The 17,727-nt window shown below is 31.5% G+C and overlaps 1 protein-coding gene across 3 annotated transcripts in view; it reads right to left on the bottom strand.

Annotated features, from left to right (window-relative positions):
• The window catches only part of LOC148166383 (head-specific guanylate cyclase-like), a 72,093-nt gene that overhangs the window by 15,294 nt on the left and 39,072 nt on the right, over window positions 1–17,727 (bottom strand). For all 3 annotated transcript variants that reach the window (XR_015771031.1, XR_015771030.1, XM_088049032.1), the window contains exons 4-8: window positions 16,488–16,570; window positions 12,938–13,632; window positions 9,612–9,791; window positions 5,930–6,068; window positions 2,194–2,360 (exon numbers count right to left, since the gene is read on the bottom strand). Coding sequence is in view for 1 of the 3 variants with exons in the window: in XM_088049032.1 (XP_087905158.1) it covers window positions 2,194–2,360; window positions 5,930–6,068; window positions 9,612–9,791; window positions 12,938–13,632; window positions 16,488–16,570 (1,264 nt within the window). In the remaining 2 variants the exon portion in view is untranslated. The remainder of the gene's footprint in view (window positions 1–2,193; window positions 2,361–5,929; window positions 6,069–9,611; window positions 9,792–12,937; window positions 13,633–16,487; window positions 16,571–17,727) is intronic.

The raw sequence follows: 17,727 nt of genomic DNA on the forward strand, positions 1-17,727 counted from the left end.
TCATCAGGGGAGGAAATTTTTCTGCTATGCTTTTGTAGTCATACTAATTTTTGACGGTTTAAAAGGTTGACATTTAAACTGGAAATCACTTCGTAGGGTCCAGACATTTTGGAAATCAGTAGTTTTTGTCATCAAATTTTTTATCAACAAAATAAAATTTTCGACTTTTTGTGAAAAACCCCAACTTTCGAGTTTTGAAAAATCTAAGAACAATTTCTTATGTAAAAAATCGCGAGAATAACGATGGCGCAAACCGCATCTCAATATCTGAAATAGTTTTTGAGATATCGAGCACGAATTGTTTTGAGCCCTCAAAAATTTGGCCCTCTGGCGACAACCCAAAAATTCAAACGACCATAACTCAGTTATTTGTTGACGAATTTAAAAAATTCTCATGTTTTTGGATTCAGCCTGACATTCTGCGTAAAATGAGACCCAAATTTTTGAGTTTGTTTAATAAATAAACGAGGCATTGGCCAAAAATTGTTTTGAAAACGTCATTTTAGGGTGATTTTCAATCTATGTTTTCAAAATGAAAACGACGTTTAACAGCTTTGAATTATATATCAGTCGAAAGAGAAGCTCGAAATCTATCTAATGGCCAAATTTGAGATCGATCGGACAAATAGTTTTCAAGCTATGGCCAAAAATAGAAAAAATGAAAAATTTTCATCGATTGAGTCGGAATTTTTTTTCGCGAAAAATAGACTATCGAATTTTGGGCTTTTGAGAACATTTTCTAACGTGAAATGAGCCGAGAAAAAGAATGGCACAAACCGCATCTCAATATCTTAAACAGTTTCGGAGATATTTAACTTTAAAAATTACGAAAAATGAGGAAAAATGAAAATCAACTTTCCGAAACTTTGAGCGGCCATACCTCAGTTATTTGTTATCGGATCTGAATTTAAATCCCAGATTTGGAATCTGCGAAAAATTCTGCGTACATTGATATAAATAACTCAAGTTTACTTCAAAAAGTAACCAAGATATCGATATCAGGAGTTTGGTATAGTTTTAGTCATGAATTTTCGCGAAAAACTGCAACTTTCGACTTTTGAAAAAGGTAAAAACTATTTCTTATGTAAAAAATCGCGTGAAAAACGATGGCGCATCTCAATATCTGTAATAGTTTCCAAAATATCGGGCACGAATTGTTTTGAACCTTCAAAAATTTGGCTCTCTGGCGACAACCCAAAAATTCAAACTGCCATAACTCAGTTATTTGTAGACAAAAAATTTAAAATTCGTGAAGTTTTGGATTCAGCGTGACATTCTGCGGAAATTGAGCCAAATAAGTTAAGTTTGCTTCACAACTAAACGAGACGTGAACCAAAATCAATTTTAACAGGTATTTTGAGGTGATTTTCAATAATTTTTTTCAAGGTGAAAACGACGTTTAAACGAAATAATAAAAAAATTACCTGAAGTTATCAAATGCGATCTCCAGTGTCATCACGTCATCAGTCATCACGCGTAAATTTAATTTCACCGGTAAGCACAACACTTTTTTTAACTTTAGGTTTATCACAACATTTTTGAAGAAACCACTAGCAAAGAATAAAAAATCTAACTCAAAATAATCCCATTTTTTACAATTCGGCTCTGTGAAACGATCTAATCTCTTCCACGATTATTGCTGAACTGACGGGAACTCCGATAATGACACTTTTTGCCACTTGTTCATTAGCCTTTTTATTCCCAACTTTTCGATGGCCTGGGCTGACGTTGACATTAAAACTGACCAAGGATAACCTTTCAAAACGTTTTTTTTTCCCAGAAATTGTCTAGTTTTTGGAGAAGCAGCAGAAGAAAAAGCGACAACAAGGCAGAACTGATAATCCTTTCGGTAAATTTTTTCAAGCATTGGCACCCTTTCATATCTGCAAACTAATTTTTCATCGCAGGTAAGAAAATACTCAAGCAGACCTGCCGAATCAATTATGCATGCCATCCTATGCACATAATGGAAGTGAAAAAGCATGTCGCAACCGCCTAAGTTTATTAAAGTGGTAAATTCGAGCCGACTGAGAACCGTTCGATAAAGAATCCGGGAGAGTGACAAGTCGTTTATTCTAAAAGCAAGCACTTGCAAATACGTGACCAAAAGGAAAATATTCATTAGACACTTTCCGGGGTAGAATCCGGCGGAAATGATCTTTGTTTGCTTTCCATTTGCGCGAGTGGACTTACTTTGTACACGTCTAGTTGACCGCAAAACACGTCGAATTGGTTGTAAAGGTCCTGGAGCATGTTAATCACCATCATTGGGGTGGTGGTCGAGCAGATGGAGGTGAAACCGACGATGTCAGAGAAAAGCATCGTTACGTCTTCGTGAGTCTTTGCTTCGATCGTTTGACCTGAAAAGAGTCCGTTTAACTAGTCAAAATGAAAAATTTAATTTTCTCTACTTGGAAACGTCATAAATTCAAACTTGAATATCTCCAGTACTAGGGGAAAATTGCCTTAGCGAGCCACAACCGCTTTGCTATGTCTGGTGGAAATATCAGATGTAGTAAACTGTCTAAATTTCATTGCCATAGCGTTAAAATTATTAGAACTATGAATTTTTAGTCTCAAAAAGTCGAAATTTTTGTTTGACAATAAAATAAAAAATTCTAAAATCTTTTTTTCTGGTCTACAATTTTGAAATTTGGAGGAAATAATAAACATGTTAAAACTAGAAAACTGTCTAAATTTCATTGCCATAGCGTTAAAATTACCATAACTATGAATTTTTAGTCTCAAAAAGTCGAAATTTTTGTTCGGCCATAAAATAAAAAATTCTAAAATCTGTCTTTTCTGGTCTACAATTTTGAAATTTGGAGGAAATAATAAACATGTTAAAACTAGAAAACTGTCTAAATTTCATTGCACTAGCATTAAAATTATCAGAGTTATGAATTTTTATTTTTAAAATTTCAAAATTTTTGTTTGTCCATAAAATAAAAATTTTTAAAATCTTTTTTTCTGGTCTACAATTTTGAAATTTGGAGGAAATAATGAATATGTTTAACCTAGTAAACTGTCTAAATTGCATTTGCATAGCGATAAAATTACCAGAACTATGAATTTTTTTTCTCAAAAATACGAAATTTCCGTTTGGTCATAAAATGAAAAATTGTAAAATCTGTCCATTTTGGTCTCTAATTTTGAAATTTAGAGAAAATAATAGATATGTTCAAACTACTAAACTGTCTAAATTGCATTTGCATAGCGATAAAATTACAATAACTATGAATTTTTATTCTCAAAAATTCGAAATTTTGGCCATAAAATGAAAAATTCTAAAATTTGTCTTTTCTGGTTTACAATTTTGAAATTTGGAACAACAATGAACATGTTTAAAATAGTAAACTGTCTAAATTTTATTGCCATAGGGTTAAAATTAGCAGAACTACGAATTTTTAGTCTCAAAAAGTCGAAATTTTCGTTCGGCCATAAAATAAAAAATTCTAAAATCTGTCTTTTCTGGTCTACAATTTTGAAATTTAGAGGAAATAATTAATATGTTTAAACTAGAAAACTGCCTAAATTTCATTGTCATAGCATTAAAATTATCAGAGTTATGAATTTTTATTTTTAAAATTTAAAAATTTTTGTTTGGCCATAAAATAAAAATTTTTAAAATCTTTTTTTTCTGGTCTACAATTTTGAAATTTGGAGGAAATAATGAACATGATTAACCTAGTAAACTGTCTAAATTGCATTTGCATAGCGATAAAATTACCAGAACTATGAATTTTTTTTTCTCAAAAATACGAAATTTCCGTTCAGTCATAAAATGAAAAATTGTAAAATCTGTTCCTTGTGGTCTCTAATTTTCAAATTTGGAGAAAATAATATATATGTTCAAACTAGTAACTAATTAGGGGTCGATTTCAAGTGTGACTTGCGTTATTGCAAATCCCATTTGCAACATAGCAACGCCAATCACATTGCTCATACCTTGGCAACGGTTGCAAATTTGCGTTAACGCCGTGACTTGAAGTCGACCCGTGAGTTTCATTGCCATAGCGTTAAAATTAGCAGGACTATGAATTTTTAGTCTCAAAAAGTCGAAATTTTTGTTCGGCCATAAAATAAAAAATTCTAAAATCTGTCTTTTCTAGTCTACAATTTTGAAATTTGGAGGAAATAATAAACATGTTAAAACTAGAAAACTGTCTAAATTTCATTGCACTAGCATTAAAATTATCAGAGTTATGAATTTTTATTTTTAAAATTTCAAAATTTTTGTTTGTCCATAAAATAAAAATTTTTAAAATCTTTTTTTCTGGTCTACAATTTTGAAATTTGGAGGAAATAATGAATATGTTTAACCTAGTAAACTGTCTAAATTGCATTTGCATAGCGATAAAATTACCAGAACTATGAATTTTTTTTCTCAAAAATACGAAATTTCCGTTTGGTCATAAAATGAAAAATTGTAAAATCTGTCCATTTTGGTCTCTAATTTTGAAATTTGGAGAAAATAATAGATATGTTCAAACTACTAAACTGTCTAAATTGCATTTGCATAGCGATAAAATTACAATAACTATGAATTTTTATTCTCAAAAATTCGAAATTTTGGCCATAAAATGAAAAATTCTAAAATTTGTCTTTTCTGGTTTACAATTTTGAAATTTGGAACAACAATGAACATGTTTAAAATAGTAAACTGTCTAAATTTTATTGCCATAGGGTTAAAATTAGCAGAACTACGAATTTTTAGTCTCAAAAAGTCGAAATTTTCGTTCGGCCATAAAATAAAAAATTCTAAAATCTGTCTTTTCTGGTCTACAATTTTGAAATTTAGAGGAAATAATTAATATGTTTAAACTAGAAAACTGCCTAAATTTCATTGTCATAGCATTAAAATTATCAGAGTTATGAATTTTTATTTTTAAAATTTAAAAATTTTTGTTTGGCCATAAAATAAAAATTTTTAAAATCTTTTTTTTCTGGTCTACAATTTTGAAATTTGGAGGAAATAATGAACATGATTAACCTAGTAAACTGTCTAAATTGCATTTGCATAGCGATAAAATTACCAGAACTATGAATTTTTTTTTCTCAAAAATACGAAATTTCCGTTCAGTCATAAAATGAAAAATTGTAAAATCTGTTCCTTGTGGTCTCTAATTTTCAAATTTGGAAAAAATAATAGATATGTTCAAACTAGTAACTAATTAGGGGTCGATTTCAAGTGTGACTTGCGTTATTGCAAATCCCATTTGCAACATAGCAACGCCAATCACATTGCTCATACCTTGGCAACGGTTGCAAATTTGCGTTAACGCCGTGACTTGAAGTCGACCCGTGAGTTTCATTGCCATAGCGTTAAAATTAGCAGGACTATGAATTTTTAGTCTCAAAAAGTCGAAATTTTTGTTCGGCCATAAAATAAAAAATTCTAAAATCTGTCTTTTCTAGTCTACAATTTTTAAATTTGGAGGAAATAATTAACATGTTTAAACTAGTAAACTGTCTAAATTTCATTGCCATAGCGTTGAAATTATCAGAGTTATGAATTTTTATTCTCAAAAATTCGAAATTTTCGTTTGGCCATAAAATAAAAAATTCTAAAATCTGTCTTTTCTGGTCTACAATTTTGAAATTTGGAGGAAATAATAGACATGTTTAAACTAGTAAACTGCCTAAATTTCATTGCCATAGCATTAAAATTGTCAGAGTCATAAAGTTTTATTTTCAAAATTTAGAAATTTTTGTTTGGCCATAAAATGAAAAATTCTAAAATCTGTTTCTTTGGGTCTACAATTTTGAAATTTGGAGCAAATAATATACATGTTCAAACTAGTAAACTGTCTAAATTTCATTGCCATAGCGTTTAAAATATTTGATTTATAAATTTTTATTTTCTCTACTTGGAAACGTCATAAATTCAAACTTGAATATCTCTAGTATTAGGGGAAAATTGCCTTACCGAGCCACAACCGCTTTGCTATGTCTGGTGGAAAAATCAGGTGTAGTAAGCTAACGTTCTTTTCTCTTTCCTTATCCACAGCCCTGTTGCCCTCCTCGATTGAACTCTTCAGTTTATCCATTCGGCGACGTAAGCCGTCCTGAAATCGAATCGAAGACATAAAATATTTGTCTCAGAAATGGTGTGAGAATGTTTCAGGTATTCGTACAATAAATTCGGACTCCGTTTTATTATACATATGCACTGCAGTGCGTTCATCTGATAGGACTCGAGGGATTACTTACACAGACATGTTCTTTATTACATCACAGGGTGTAACCGCAACGATTTATCATAGGTGAACATCCAGGGAGAGAAACGCTCGTGATTTACGTCTTTTTATTTAAAAAACAGTACAGAAATTCGGACAACAAACGCTTTCTCCGTCTGTAATTAAAATTATATTGAATTTTCCCAGGTGATTCCGTCCCAAGGAAATAATCTCGAACTGAAATATTACAATAGACTGAGAACAAAGCGATGGAGTTTTGTGACGTAATTTTGTAATTAAATCAGATCAAACCTGCGCGGTTATTTATGGAGCTGCCCATCTAATTTAGGAAAAAACAGTCGTACGTCAAAAATGTTTATCAATAAAATTGCCGGACATTACAAAAACTAATGAAAAGCAATAAAAGCAAAAGAAAAACAGGAAAACCGGAAATTCTGATGTGTTGTTATACATCACGAAATGAGCTGGTGTTATTAGAGGGACAAAAAGAGAAATGAACTTGTCGAATTGTGCACTAAATCATGAAAATGCGGTTTTTGTGTTTTGCGTAAAATGGCATCTCATTAGTTGATTTTTGTAAAATCAATCAATTTGTTTGGTTTTTGGTACGAATAATAACACTGCTCGATTTGTACTGGAGAAGTGGAAGGTCACTTCTCAAGCGGAATCTCAAGTGGAATGCTCTTCTTATTACGAAATATTCTGGCGAAATAAAAATCTGTCTTCTCTTGTTTTATAACTGTCTTATTTGGAGGAGGTGATAAACATGTTCAGATTAGTAAAAGCCTCAAATTTTGTTGCCACACCATGAAAATTACCAGAATCACAAATTTTTATTTTATAAAGTGGGAATTTTTCGTTTGTTTGCAAAATAAAAATTTCTAAAAACTGTCTTTTCTTTTTGACAACTTTCTAATTTCGGAGAGGTAATAAACGTGTTAAAACTAGTAAAATCCCCAAATTTCATTGCCACAGCGTGAAAATTACCAGAATTCCAAATTTTTATTTTAGAAAATGGGAGTTTTTAGTTTGTTGGAAAATAAAAATTTCTCAAAAGTGTCTTTTCTGTTGAACATTTTTTTAATTAAAGGGAAATAATAAACATGTTCAAACTAGTAAACTGTTTAAATTTCAATACCTTAGCGTTAAAATTAGCAGAACTCTCAAAAAATTTGAAATTTTCGTTTGGCCATAAAATGAAAAATTCTAAAATCTGTCGTTTTGGGTCTACAATTTTGAAATTTGAAGGAAATAATAAACATGTTTAAACTAGTAAACGGTCTAAATTTCATTGCCATAACGGTGAAATAATCAGAATTATGAATTTTTATTCTCAAAAATTCGAATTTTGTGTTTGACCATAGATGGGAAATTTATAAAAAATGTCCTTTCTCTTGAACATTTTTTTAATTAAAGAAAAATAATAAACATGTTCAAACTAGTAATTTGTTTAAATTTCAATGCCTTAGCGTTAAAATTAGCAGAACTATACATTTTTATTCTCAAAAATTTGAAATTTCCGTTCGGCTATAAAATAAAAAATTCTATAATCTGTCTTTTTCGGTCTACAATTTTGAAATTTGGAGTAAATAATAAACATGTTAAAACTAGTAAACTGTCTAAATTTCAATTGCATAACGATAAAATTATCAAAGCTATGAATTTTTATTCTCAAAAATTCGAATTTTTCGTTTGATCATAGAAGAAATAATTCTAAACTTTTTTGGGTCTACAATTTTGAAATTTAGAGAAAATAATAAATATGCTAAAACTAGTTAACTGTCAAAATTTCATTGCCCTAGTGTTAAAATTATTAGAGTTATGAATTTTTATTCTCAAAAATTCAAAATTTCTTGGCCTCCAATTTTGAAATTTAAAGGAAATAATAAACATGTTTAAACTAGTAATCGGTCTAAATTTCATTGCCATAACGTTAAAATTATCGGAATTATGAATTTTTATTCTCAAAAACTCGAATTTGTCGTTCGTTCTGTAAAAAAAATTCTAAAAAGTGCCACTGTTGGTCCACAATTTTCAAAATTGGGGGAGGTGATAAACGTTTTCAAACTAGTAAAGTCCCCAGATTTTATTGCCACAGCGTGAAAATTACCACAATTACAATTTTTTTTAACTGCCCGGCGCCTCCACCATTTTTGCAGACACCAAAACAGATCAACAAATTTTGAAAAAAATCGGAAAGTTAAGGCCTCTTGATTCTAAATCTAAAAACCGTTTTGTTTGATCAGGTCTGGATTCAGAAATAGTCTTGAAAAATAATTTTTTAAGTTCTACCATGCAAACATTTATTTTCTCCAGTATTTCTTAAAATCTTGCAAAGTTATGAAATTGCTGACAGTGTTTGGGAAAAGCAATTTAATAAGCTCTTCAACGATCAAGAAAAATATAAAAATATAAAATACACTAGTAAATGTTTATTGAATCCATGCAGATGCACATACAGATTACCAGTGGACTTTTAGTTTCGTTTTACGCCGTTTTGTGAAATATTAAGAGGTAAAGAACGAGTAAAAATCGAACCTGATTTCTTTATAAAATTACCAACCCCGTCCGTTAAACCTGAATCTCTCCAATTAATATAACTCCCCGTAACCAAATTTCGCCTAATTAAAAATATCGGGTCAACTTTCGTCCGCCGTTCATTTATGAGTGATCCCTGAATATTTATGAGGTTAAAAGTTTCCAACAAATGCAGCAAATTGCGTTATTATTTTTAACAGCCAACTTGAAGCGTCAAGAAAATCATAAATTTTGTTGGTTTGTAAGTCAGACAGCAAGCGCGAGCTTAAACGAATTTTAGGGTGAGACGGAAAATCTTTAATTGGGTGGAAGAAACTATGAGCCATCGCACGTCTTAAATAATAAGTGGCGACTTAAGAGTAACCAGACGTGAAGAGTGTCGAGTATCTCGTTTGTGTGGAAAAATAATTTCCTTAATTGCGTGGTTTTGTCTCGAAAATAATCGTTTTGAATCAGACTGCACTATGGAAAAGTTAGAATTTCAATTTGAAAGTTCGGAAACGTCTTGGAATCCAACAATACGACCGAGGCAACATTGATTACTCCGTTACTTAATTTAGCAAAAGCGGGGTTGGTTTATAAAAATTATTTTCTTCCTTTTATCCGGGATTTCTATCAAAAATCTCTTACTTTGGCCGATCCAGATAACATAATTTAATTAATTAGTTTTTTATTGCAAGTCCAATTTCCCGTCAGCGAAAAACTTCGAGATTATCTTTTCCTCTGACCAGAGACAAGCCATCATTAACTCGTTTGGTTGGTTATTCGACTCCGGTAGTAAACTGTGATTTATACGGAACAAACCCGGAAATTAGTCTGTATTTGTTCGGAGGAAATTCAACCATTTTAGGTTTCTTTTAATCTCGTAATTACCTGCGCTCGAGCCTGTTCGCCGACTAAAATAACGTCTCTGGTAGCATCATGCATGGGAATGTCGGAGATGAAAAGCCCGCTGCCGGTGAGACCTTCAAGTCCGTCCAAAAACGGAGATCCGATAAATAAAATTGAGTCGGATTCTGGACAGTAGACCATTTGACCTTTGAGTTCCAAGCCCTGGAAAGAAGTTAATTAGAAGAGGATGTTAACGGAAAATGCAATCGTTTGGAATTATGGAGAGCTTATGATTTAATTTAGCCTTTCCGTCCCTTGCATAAACATTTCCGGAAATATTTGTATCGAATTTCCCTTCAACAAGCGTGTTTCAAGCAGCACTCTCAACAAAGGAAGGGTTTCAACGGAACTGAGGGTATAGTTTCCATCTCGCCACTTGCGAGCCTTTGACAGACAGTCTCAATTAAAGCATTTAGAGACAATCAACGAATTTCCAATAGATCTCGTCTAACAGCGATTCCATGTATTCGCGAATTGCTCAATCAATTCTACATTTTTATTCAACAGCGGCCGGAAAATAATTTCAGAGTTGAAAGCGGCGGTTTTCCCATAAGTGGCTTCCAGTCTTCAGATTTATGCCCGCTTTGGACATATAAAGATAAATGCGAGCGCGTCTCTAGACATACACTTACGTGGGCTGATGATTTATGCCTTCGCAATCCGCCTCTAATCTATTTTTAAATATCGCCGGCAAAAAATGTATAAAATGCATTTATAATGGAGCCTGACAAACAACGCAAAAACGCGCTTTCCTCATCATAGGCATTGAGGCACAATGGTGCGTTAATACTCCATGTAAACACGCGAATTAAATTATACAAAAAATTCATAAAGATGAGACTTCTGAATTTTTTATTACAGGCGAGGAGTAATTTTTACGAGTAAAATTAGTTGACGGAAGTTTTCCTCATTTGCATCTAAATTAACCCTTAAACTTTCGCCGCACTGATTAAAGGAAACTTTTCGGGATCGCTGGAAAAATCAAAAGCTTTCACAGGCGAGAGGCTGTCTCATCATTTTCAAATCTGTTAGTTTTCAGGTTGCACATTTCTGTCTACTTTGAGTTTTCAGGTTTGCACGTTGGATTTCAAAGGCGGATTAAATGTCCCATTTTTTTAGTATGTAACAACAACGTAACAATGCCAAACCATAATAAAATAAAATTGAAAACAACAAATAAGGAAAACTTAAAGACAACCTACTGAAAGTACAATAAAAAATAGAATGGAATCTAAAGAAAATGTTGAGAAAATTTAGAGTCTGAACAGAATCTGAAGAGAATTTAGACAATTTATGAAAAAAAATCTGAAGAGAAACAACAGGATCTAAAAGGAGTTAAGAAATTCGATGAATCTGAGAAAATTTGAAGAGGAATTTAGAGACAATTTGAAAGAAAATCTAAGGTTCTAAAAAATTTTATACAGATAACATAAAAACTTTCTAAAAAGTCCAAAGAAAATATAAACTTTAACCAAAGAGAATCCATGAAGAATCTAAAAAGAATTTGGCTAATCTAGTTGTAAGAAAAAATCTAAAGAGACTAAGAGGATCTAAAAGGAGCTTAAAAATAATTTTAAAAATGTAATAGAATTTGAAAAAAATCAGAAAAAAATGTTGGAAAACTACAGAAATCTAAAAAAGAGTCTTAAATCCTATAAGAATTGGAATAGAATTTGAGGAAAATTCAAATAAAATTTAATAAAATTTTAGATAATCCAAAGAAAATGCAATCATAATTTTCTAGTTTAAAATAATTTTTAAAATTCAGAGAAAAACAGAGTAAAAGTACAAAAATTCAACCAGATCTAAAGTATGTAGGAAAAATATCAACGAGATAATTTAGAAAATGTCAAAAAAAAAATAAAAATTGATTTAGAGAATTCAGAGAACATTAATTCAAAATAGATTCAAAAAAATATATAAAATGTACCTATTAATTAAGGAAAATCGAAGAATCTTACTGAATTCTAAAACATTGTAAAAATGACGAATTTATAAGAATTCAAGATTCTTGAGCTTAAAAGCCCAAAGAGAATCGAAAGGAAATTAGGAAAATCTATGGAGAATTAGACATACTGATTGTTAAGAGAATCTAGAAAGAATTTAGAGAATCTAGAAAAAATTTAGAGAATCTAAAAAATTTAAACATAATCTAAAATGTAAAAAAAAAATTAAAAATAAAATAGAATATAAACCAAAAAAAATCCAAGAATCCAAAGAATATCTGGAGAATCTATGGAGAATTAGACAGAATGTAAAGAGAATCTAGAAAGAATCCAACAAGAATGTAGATAAATCGAAAGAAATTTGATAGAATCGAAGGGAAATTTACATATAATTCAAGAAGAATTTGAGGAAAATATTAAAAAAACTAAGAAAATTTGGAGAATCTTAAAAATTTAAACAAAATCTAAAATGTAAGAAAAATGTAAAAATAAAATAGAAAAAAAAGACCAAAGAGAATCCAAGAATCCAAAAACTATCTGGAGAATCTCTGGAAAATTAATCAGAATATAAAAAGAATCTAGAAAGTATCCAAAAAGAATTTAGATGATTGAAAGAAATTTTGTAGAATCGAATGGAAATTTACATAAAATCCAAGAAGAATTTGAGGGAAATATTGAAAAAAAATTAAAAAAATTAAGAGAATCCAAAAAAATTTAAACAGAATCTAGAATGTAAGAAAAATCTAAAAATTAAATAGAATATAAACTTTAAAAAGACCCTAAAGAATCCAAGAATCCAATGAACATCTCGAAAATCTATAGAGAATTAGGCTGAATTTATAGAGATTCTAGAAAGAATCAGAGAATCTAAAGAAACCAGATGAAATCAAAAGAAAACTTGCATAAAATCGAAGAAGAATTTGAGGACGATATTAAAAGAATTTAAAGAAAATGTAGAGAATCTAGAAAATTTAAGCAGCATCGAAAATGTAAGAAAAATAAGAAAATTTAGATTAAACACGAGGAGTATCTTGAAAAGTAAAAAAAATCGGAATACTCTAAAGTAATCTAATAGACAATGAACCTGGTATTTTGGGAATCTAAAGTAAAAATCTTTTTTTTTTAAATGCGCGTAAAATGCAAACTTGAAAACTTGGCAGTCTAGAAGCCTAAAAAATAACCTGGCAACCGAAAAGCAAACATTTATGCATTTAAAAAAAAATTCCCGCAATTACTCACAGGTGCAAATCCGCAAATAAATAAAATCCCGCATTTTAGTGATTTGTACCTATGAGATTTTTCTCCGAGAAACCAGGTAAACACCCGTGAAGCAATTTCTCTAATAAATCAGTCTCGACTTACTTCCGCTGGAAATGCTTCAACTCCCGGTAGATTCCTTATGGCGAGCACGAAAGGTGTGTTGGCTCTCTTAACGATCTCTCCGAAGGACAAAGTGAGACTCCTCGGTCTGTGAAACTCGAAATACGTAGCAACGGATTTCCCACAGCTCGTCAGCATCCTCCCAAATAGTCGCATAAATCCTGCACCCAGCTGGACGAGATCCAGTCTCCTATCCAGGACAAAATGCCAAGGAAAAGCTTTGCAGAATGTCGCGACCCCCATCTGGAGGTCGGTCACGGGTGAGGAAATCCGGTGAGTTACGGTTTCCCTCACCGCCTTTCCTTCATTAATTCGTCTTATTCGGAAGCTGAAGTTTCGCGCGTCTTGTTTATTTTGGGTCACTTCTACGTCGGCGAGGGTGTCGTATAAGATGCGCGCTATGGATTTTAAACTTCCAACGAGGAGGTAAGCGACTGCTGGGCGCTCAGTGGTGAAGTCCAATTGGAGGTATTCTCCGTTACTTGTGCAAATAAACGCTTCACCTTCGTGTTCCACTTCTTCCTGGTATTTTATTACGTCGTGAACACCATCTAAAGTGGTCAGGAATTCTTTAAGGTCGCCGCCTAGGCATTTGAAAGCGCGTTCCAAACGACCCGTGCACGACGTGGAGATTAATTCTTGGCCGAGCTTCTCGAGGAACTCCAGCTCGTCGATGTCTGAAAGTACTTCAGTTAAAAGGGGGCGAAACTGATATTTTGTGAGGGTTAAACAACATAAGGGGATAAAATAATCCAATCAATCATTATCTCTGTTACAGCTAGTGCAAACAGGTCTAAACCGTCCTGAAATTAGGGACGATTTTTTTCCCCAAATGAGAAATGGACGTTTGAAAGACAAAGGTAAAATAAACACGAAATAATCAAAGTTTGTTTGCGTTTTTCTAAAAACTTTTATAAGCATTTAATATCATTACTTTCTGACATCATAACAAACAGAAACTTCCATATAAATGCTCCACTCTGTCCATAAAATGAACTTGGCCTGGGGATTATTTGCTGTTCCATTTCTGTTTGAGTATGTCAACTCTTAAAAAGAGATTTTTGTTATTCGCGAAATCTGTTTACGTCTCTTTAAATTTATATAACAACGCGAATTTAATAAACGAGCTGAAAAAAAAGGTAAAAACAAGTTTAGAATAGAGTAGTAGGTGGGACGGGAAATGACCAGATGACGGTAAAATGACAATAATTTTGCATGATAAACATGGAAATAGATGCAGGTCGCTAGTGTGATTGGGATACAATAACTGAAATAAAAACTGAAATTCTAAAATAACTTTGTGTTTGCGAATTGATCCGGGAAAATGTGGACTGAAGTAGTGTTTCTTGATATAAAAATATCAAGGCGATACGTATTCAGAGGCGAATTTAAAGAAGGGCGGACGGGCACGGACAGTTTACAGTTTGAAACAATAAAAAAGAAAAATTTATAGCGAATCTTAAAACAGAATTTGTACAGAAAAAGAAAATTCGCAGAGAATTTTAAAAGAAAAAGAGAATTGACAGATCTGAAAAGAATTCAAGAAAAACTCGAAAATCCGAGGAGAATCTGGAAAATTTAAACAGAACGAGCAGTTTGTCTGGACGATCCGGAGAAAACAAAGAAAATCTAAGAAAAATTCAAAGAAAATACTAGAAATGCCTAACAATTTACAGAATTCAAGGAAAAATTTAAAAATCAAATGAAGAAAATCTAGAAAATCCGTGGAGAATCTGAAAAATTTAAACAGAATCGGGAAACTGTAATTGTAAACTATCTGAGGAAAACATGAAGGAACTTATAGGAAATTTAGATTCGAAAACGAATTTAAGGATAATAAAAAAAGGAAGAAAATTTTACAAGTCTCTAAAAAGAATTTAGAGATTCCAAGGAAAAACTAAAACCGGAAAATTTAGAAATTGTTTTGCATTTGGCGTGTTTATTAACTGTGACGAATTTCAAAATATTAGAACAAGAAACAATTTTTTTAGAAATTTTTGTTTTAAAGACAAATCGGCACTTTCCACTTTTTTCTATTAAATTTCGTAGTTTTAGCAGTTTTTGTTCTAAAAAGTAAAATTTCTAGATCTTGTTACTTTGGACTTGTGTTTTACATAGGCAAAATTTTTATAAAGCTAAAAACTGAATTATTAGAAATTTTCATTTTCAAAGTAAACCAAAATTTTTCACTTTTTTGTATTAAATTTTGTAATTTTGGCAGTTTTTGTTCTAAAACAATAATATTTCTAGGAATCATTACTTTGGACTTGTTTTTTACAAAATTCCCAAATTTTAGAGCAAGAAACATTTTTGTAGAAATTTTTATTATTTTATTATTATTTTATTATTATTTTTATTTATTGAAGGCGATTTAGAAATGTTCACTTTCAATTAAGTTTCGTAACTTTGCCAATTTTTGCCCTAAAACCGAAAAAAATTGAGCTTGTATTGCATTTGGCATGTTTATCAACTGTGAGAAATTTCAGAATTTTAGAGCAAGAAACATTTTTTTAGAAATTTTCATTTTGGAGGCGAAACAAAAATTTTCAATTTTTTTCTATTAAATTCCGTAATTTTGGCAGTTTATGTCCTAAAACAATACAATTTCTAGAACTCATAACTTTAGACTTGTTTTTCATGTGTACAAAATTCCAAAATTTTAGAACAAGAAATAATTTTTTTAGAAATTTTTATTTTGCAAATGAACCAAAAATGTCCACTACTTTCTATTAAATTCCGTAACTTTGTCAGTTTTTGCTCGAAAACCGAAAAATTTGGAGGTTCTGTTGTTGCATTTAGCGTGTTTATCAACTGGAGCAAATTCCAGAATTTTAGAGCAAGAAACAAATGTTTTAGAAATTTTCACTTTGAAGGTGAACCGAAAATTTTCACTTTTCTCTATTAAATTCCGTAATTTTGGCAGTTTTTGTTCTAAAACAATAAAATTCTTAGCACTTATTAATTTGGCCTTGTTTTTTACCTGTACAGAATTCCAGAATTTTATACCAAGAAAGAATTTTTTTAGAAATTTTTATTTTGAAGGCGAACCTAAAATTTCCACTTTTTTTTAATTGAATTTCCTAATTTCCTCTGTTTTGTGTCCCAAAACAGTAATATTTGGAGGTTCTACTACTATTCGCATCAATTCCTGTCAAAATGACATAATTTTACGCATTCTCATGTCACTTTTACGCACTTGTGACTAAAATAATGTCACTTCCATATTAAAATGACAATCAAAATCAAAATGCAGAAAATCCCTACAAAACGATCTCTGAAGAATCTTAAGCTATTAGTACAAATTTCTGCTTTTAAGAAATCTACCCGTTTCTCTTGTACTCTAAGTCCGCCCCTGCAAATGCGCCCCATTGGTTTTTTCCACAACAAAAGAATTTTGCCTTCACTTTACTCCATCAATTATTCTGTGTGTGTAGCTCGACTTTTAAACTTAATTAACAACTTTAACTTCAAAGCAGCCATGCTGGACATTATATTAAGTTAACTTTTGAGTGTATAGCATGAAAAAACTTACCGTCTTCTGAGGAAATGATGTCGTATAAGTCCTCCAAATAGGCGTAATGACTACAATGGCTGACGTCGCTTGGTAATCGGTTTCTGGAACAGAGGGAAACGCACAATATAAAACGAAAAGGATTTTTGCTAAGCGATTATCACTGTGAGGAAAGAGATTTAATTTTAAGTAATAATCAGCAAATGGAGGATTAAACCGATTTGCCTGGATTTACTAGTTTAAACAATTTTCAATGTTATTTTAGACAAATTGTTTTACAACACAAATTGTTATGTACCCAATAATAGGTGATAAATGAATCGAAGCGTTAATTTATTGGAAATGAATTTCCTGGAAACGTAAACATCCCGCTGAAAAATGTTGCAGTTATTTTATAATAAATAAACACGAATTTTGTCTTGTCCAAAATTGGAAGTTCCAGATTTTTTCACCATCCGATTATCACAACGGAGATATATTTCTTTATTGGGTCAGTCAAGTGGGAATTGCTTTGAACGCCGAACGGGGGCATTGGGAATTGTTCTCTGAAAACAATATGAGAACGAGGCTTAATTGGGAGTTGCTGAAATAATAATATGTTGACTTTGCCTTCAAATATTTACGTGGCATACAAAATGCATAATGTAGTAATTGTATACATTTTTCAAACTTGTTTATTTTGTCAGACATCTGCACGTCAAGTTCAGAACGAAGCAATTACCAACATAAGAAATTTAATTAATTGCTTATGTTTCACTCTGCCCCCTTAATTGGAAGAGTTATTAATTTCCAAACTGGATCCCTTATTAAATTAATTCTTTTGTTGATTAATTAATTCTTGTCGGCTAAGGGAATTTACAAATTAAATTCAGACTGTTTAGTTGTTACTTTTTTGTTACAAAACCAATTAAGTCCTTCAGGTGAAGCTCCAACATCATTCAAAATAATCAAAATTTTCTTTAATTTATTATGTTTATTAGTTTCCAACAGCTTCATGTGGAACACGAAAAGAGCTTTCCATTGGGGAGCACTCTTCACGCTCAAGTGAATTATAATAAAGAATAACACTCTCACAATTTCATTGATCGGAAAACGCTAGAATTAGTCCCTAAAAACTTTTCCAACTTCCATAACGCAATTCTGTTGTAAATTCAAATTAAACAGTTCATTGTTGAAATGGGGGTTTGGTGCAGCAAGAAAATGAAATTATCTAATTCACCTTAGAACGGCGGAAAGTGGTTTAAGCGCTCCGAAACGTGAC

Source organism: Gnatocerus cornutus, unplaced genomic scaffold, assembly GCF_029298725.1.
Source record: "Gnatocerus cornutus isolate USDA-ARS CGAHR unplaced genomic scaffold, icGnaCorn1.1 ctg00000023.1, whole genome shotgun sequence".
NCBI classification, from domain to species: Eukaryota; Metazoa; Arthropoda; class Insecta; order Coleoptera; family Tenebrionidae; genus Gnatocerus; species Gnatocerus cornutus.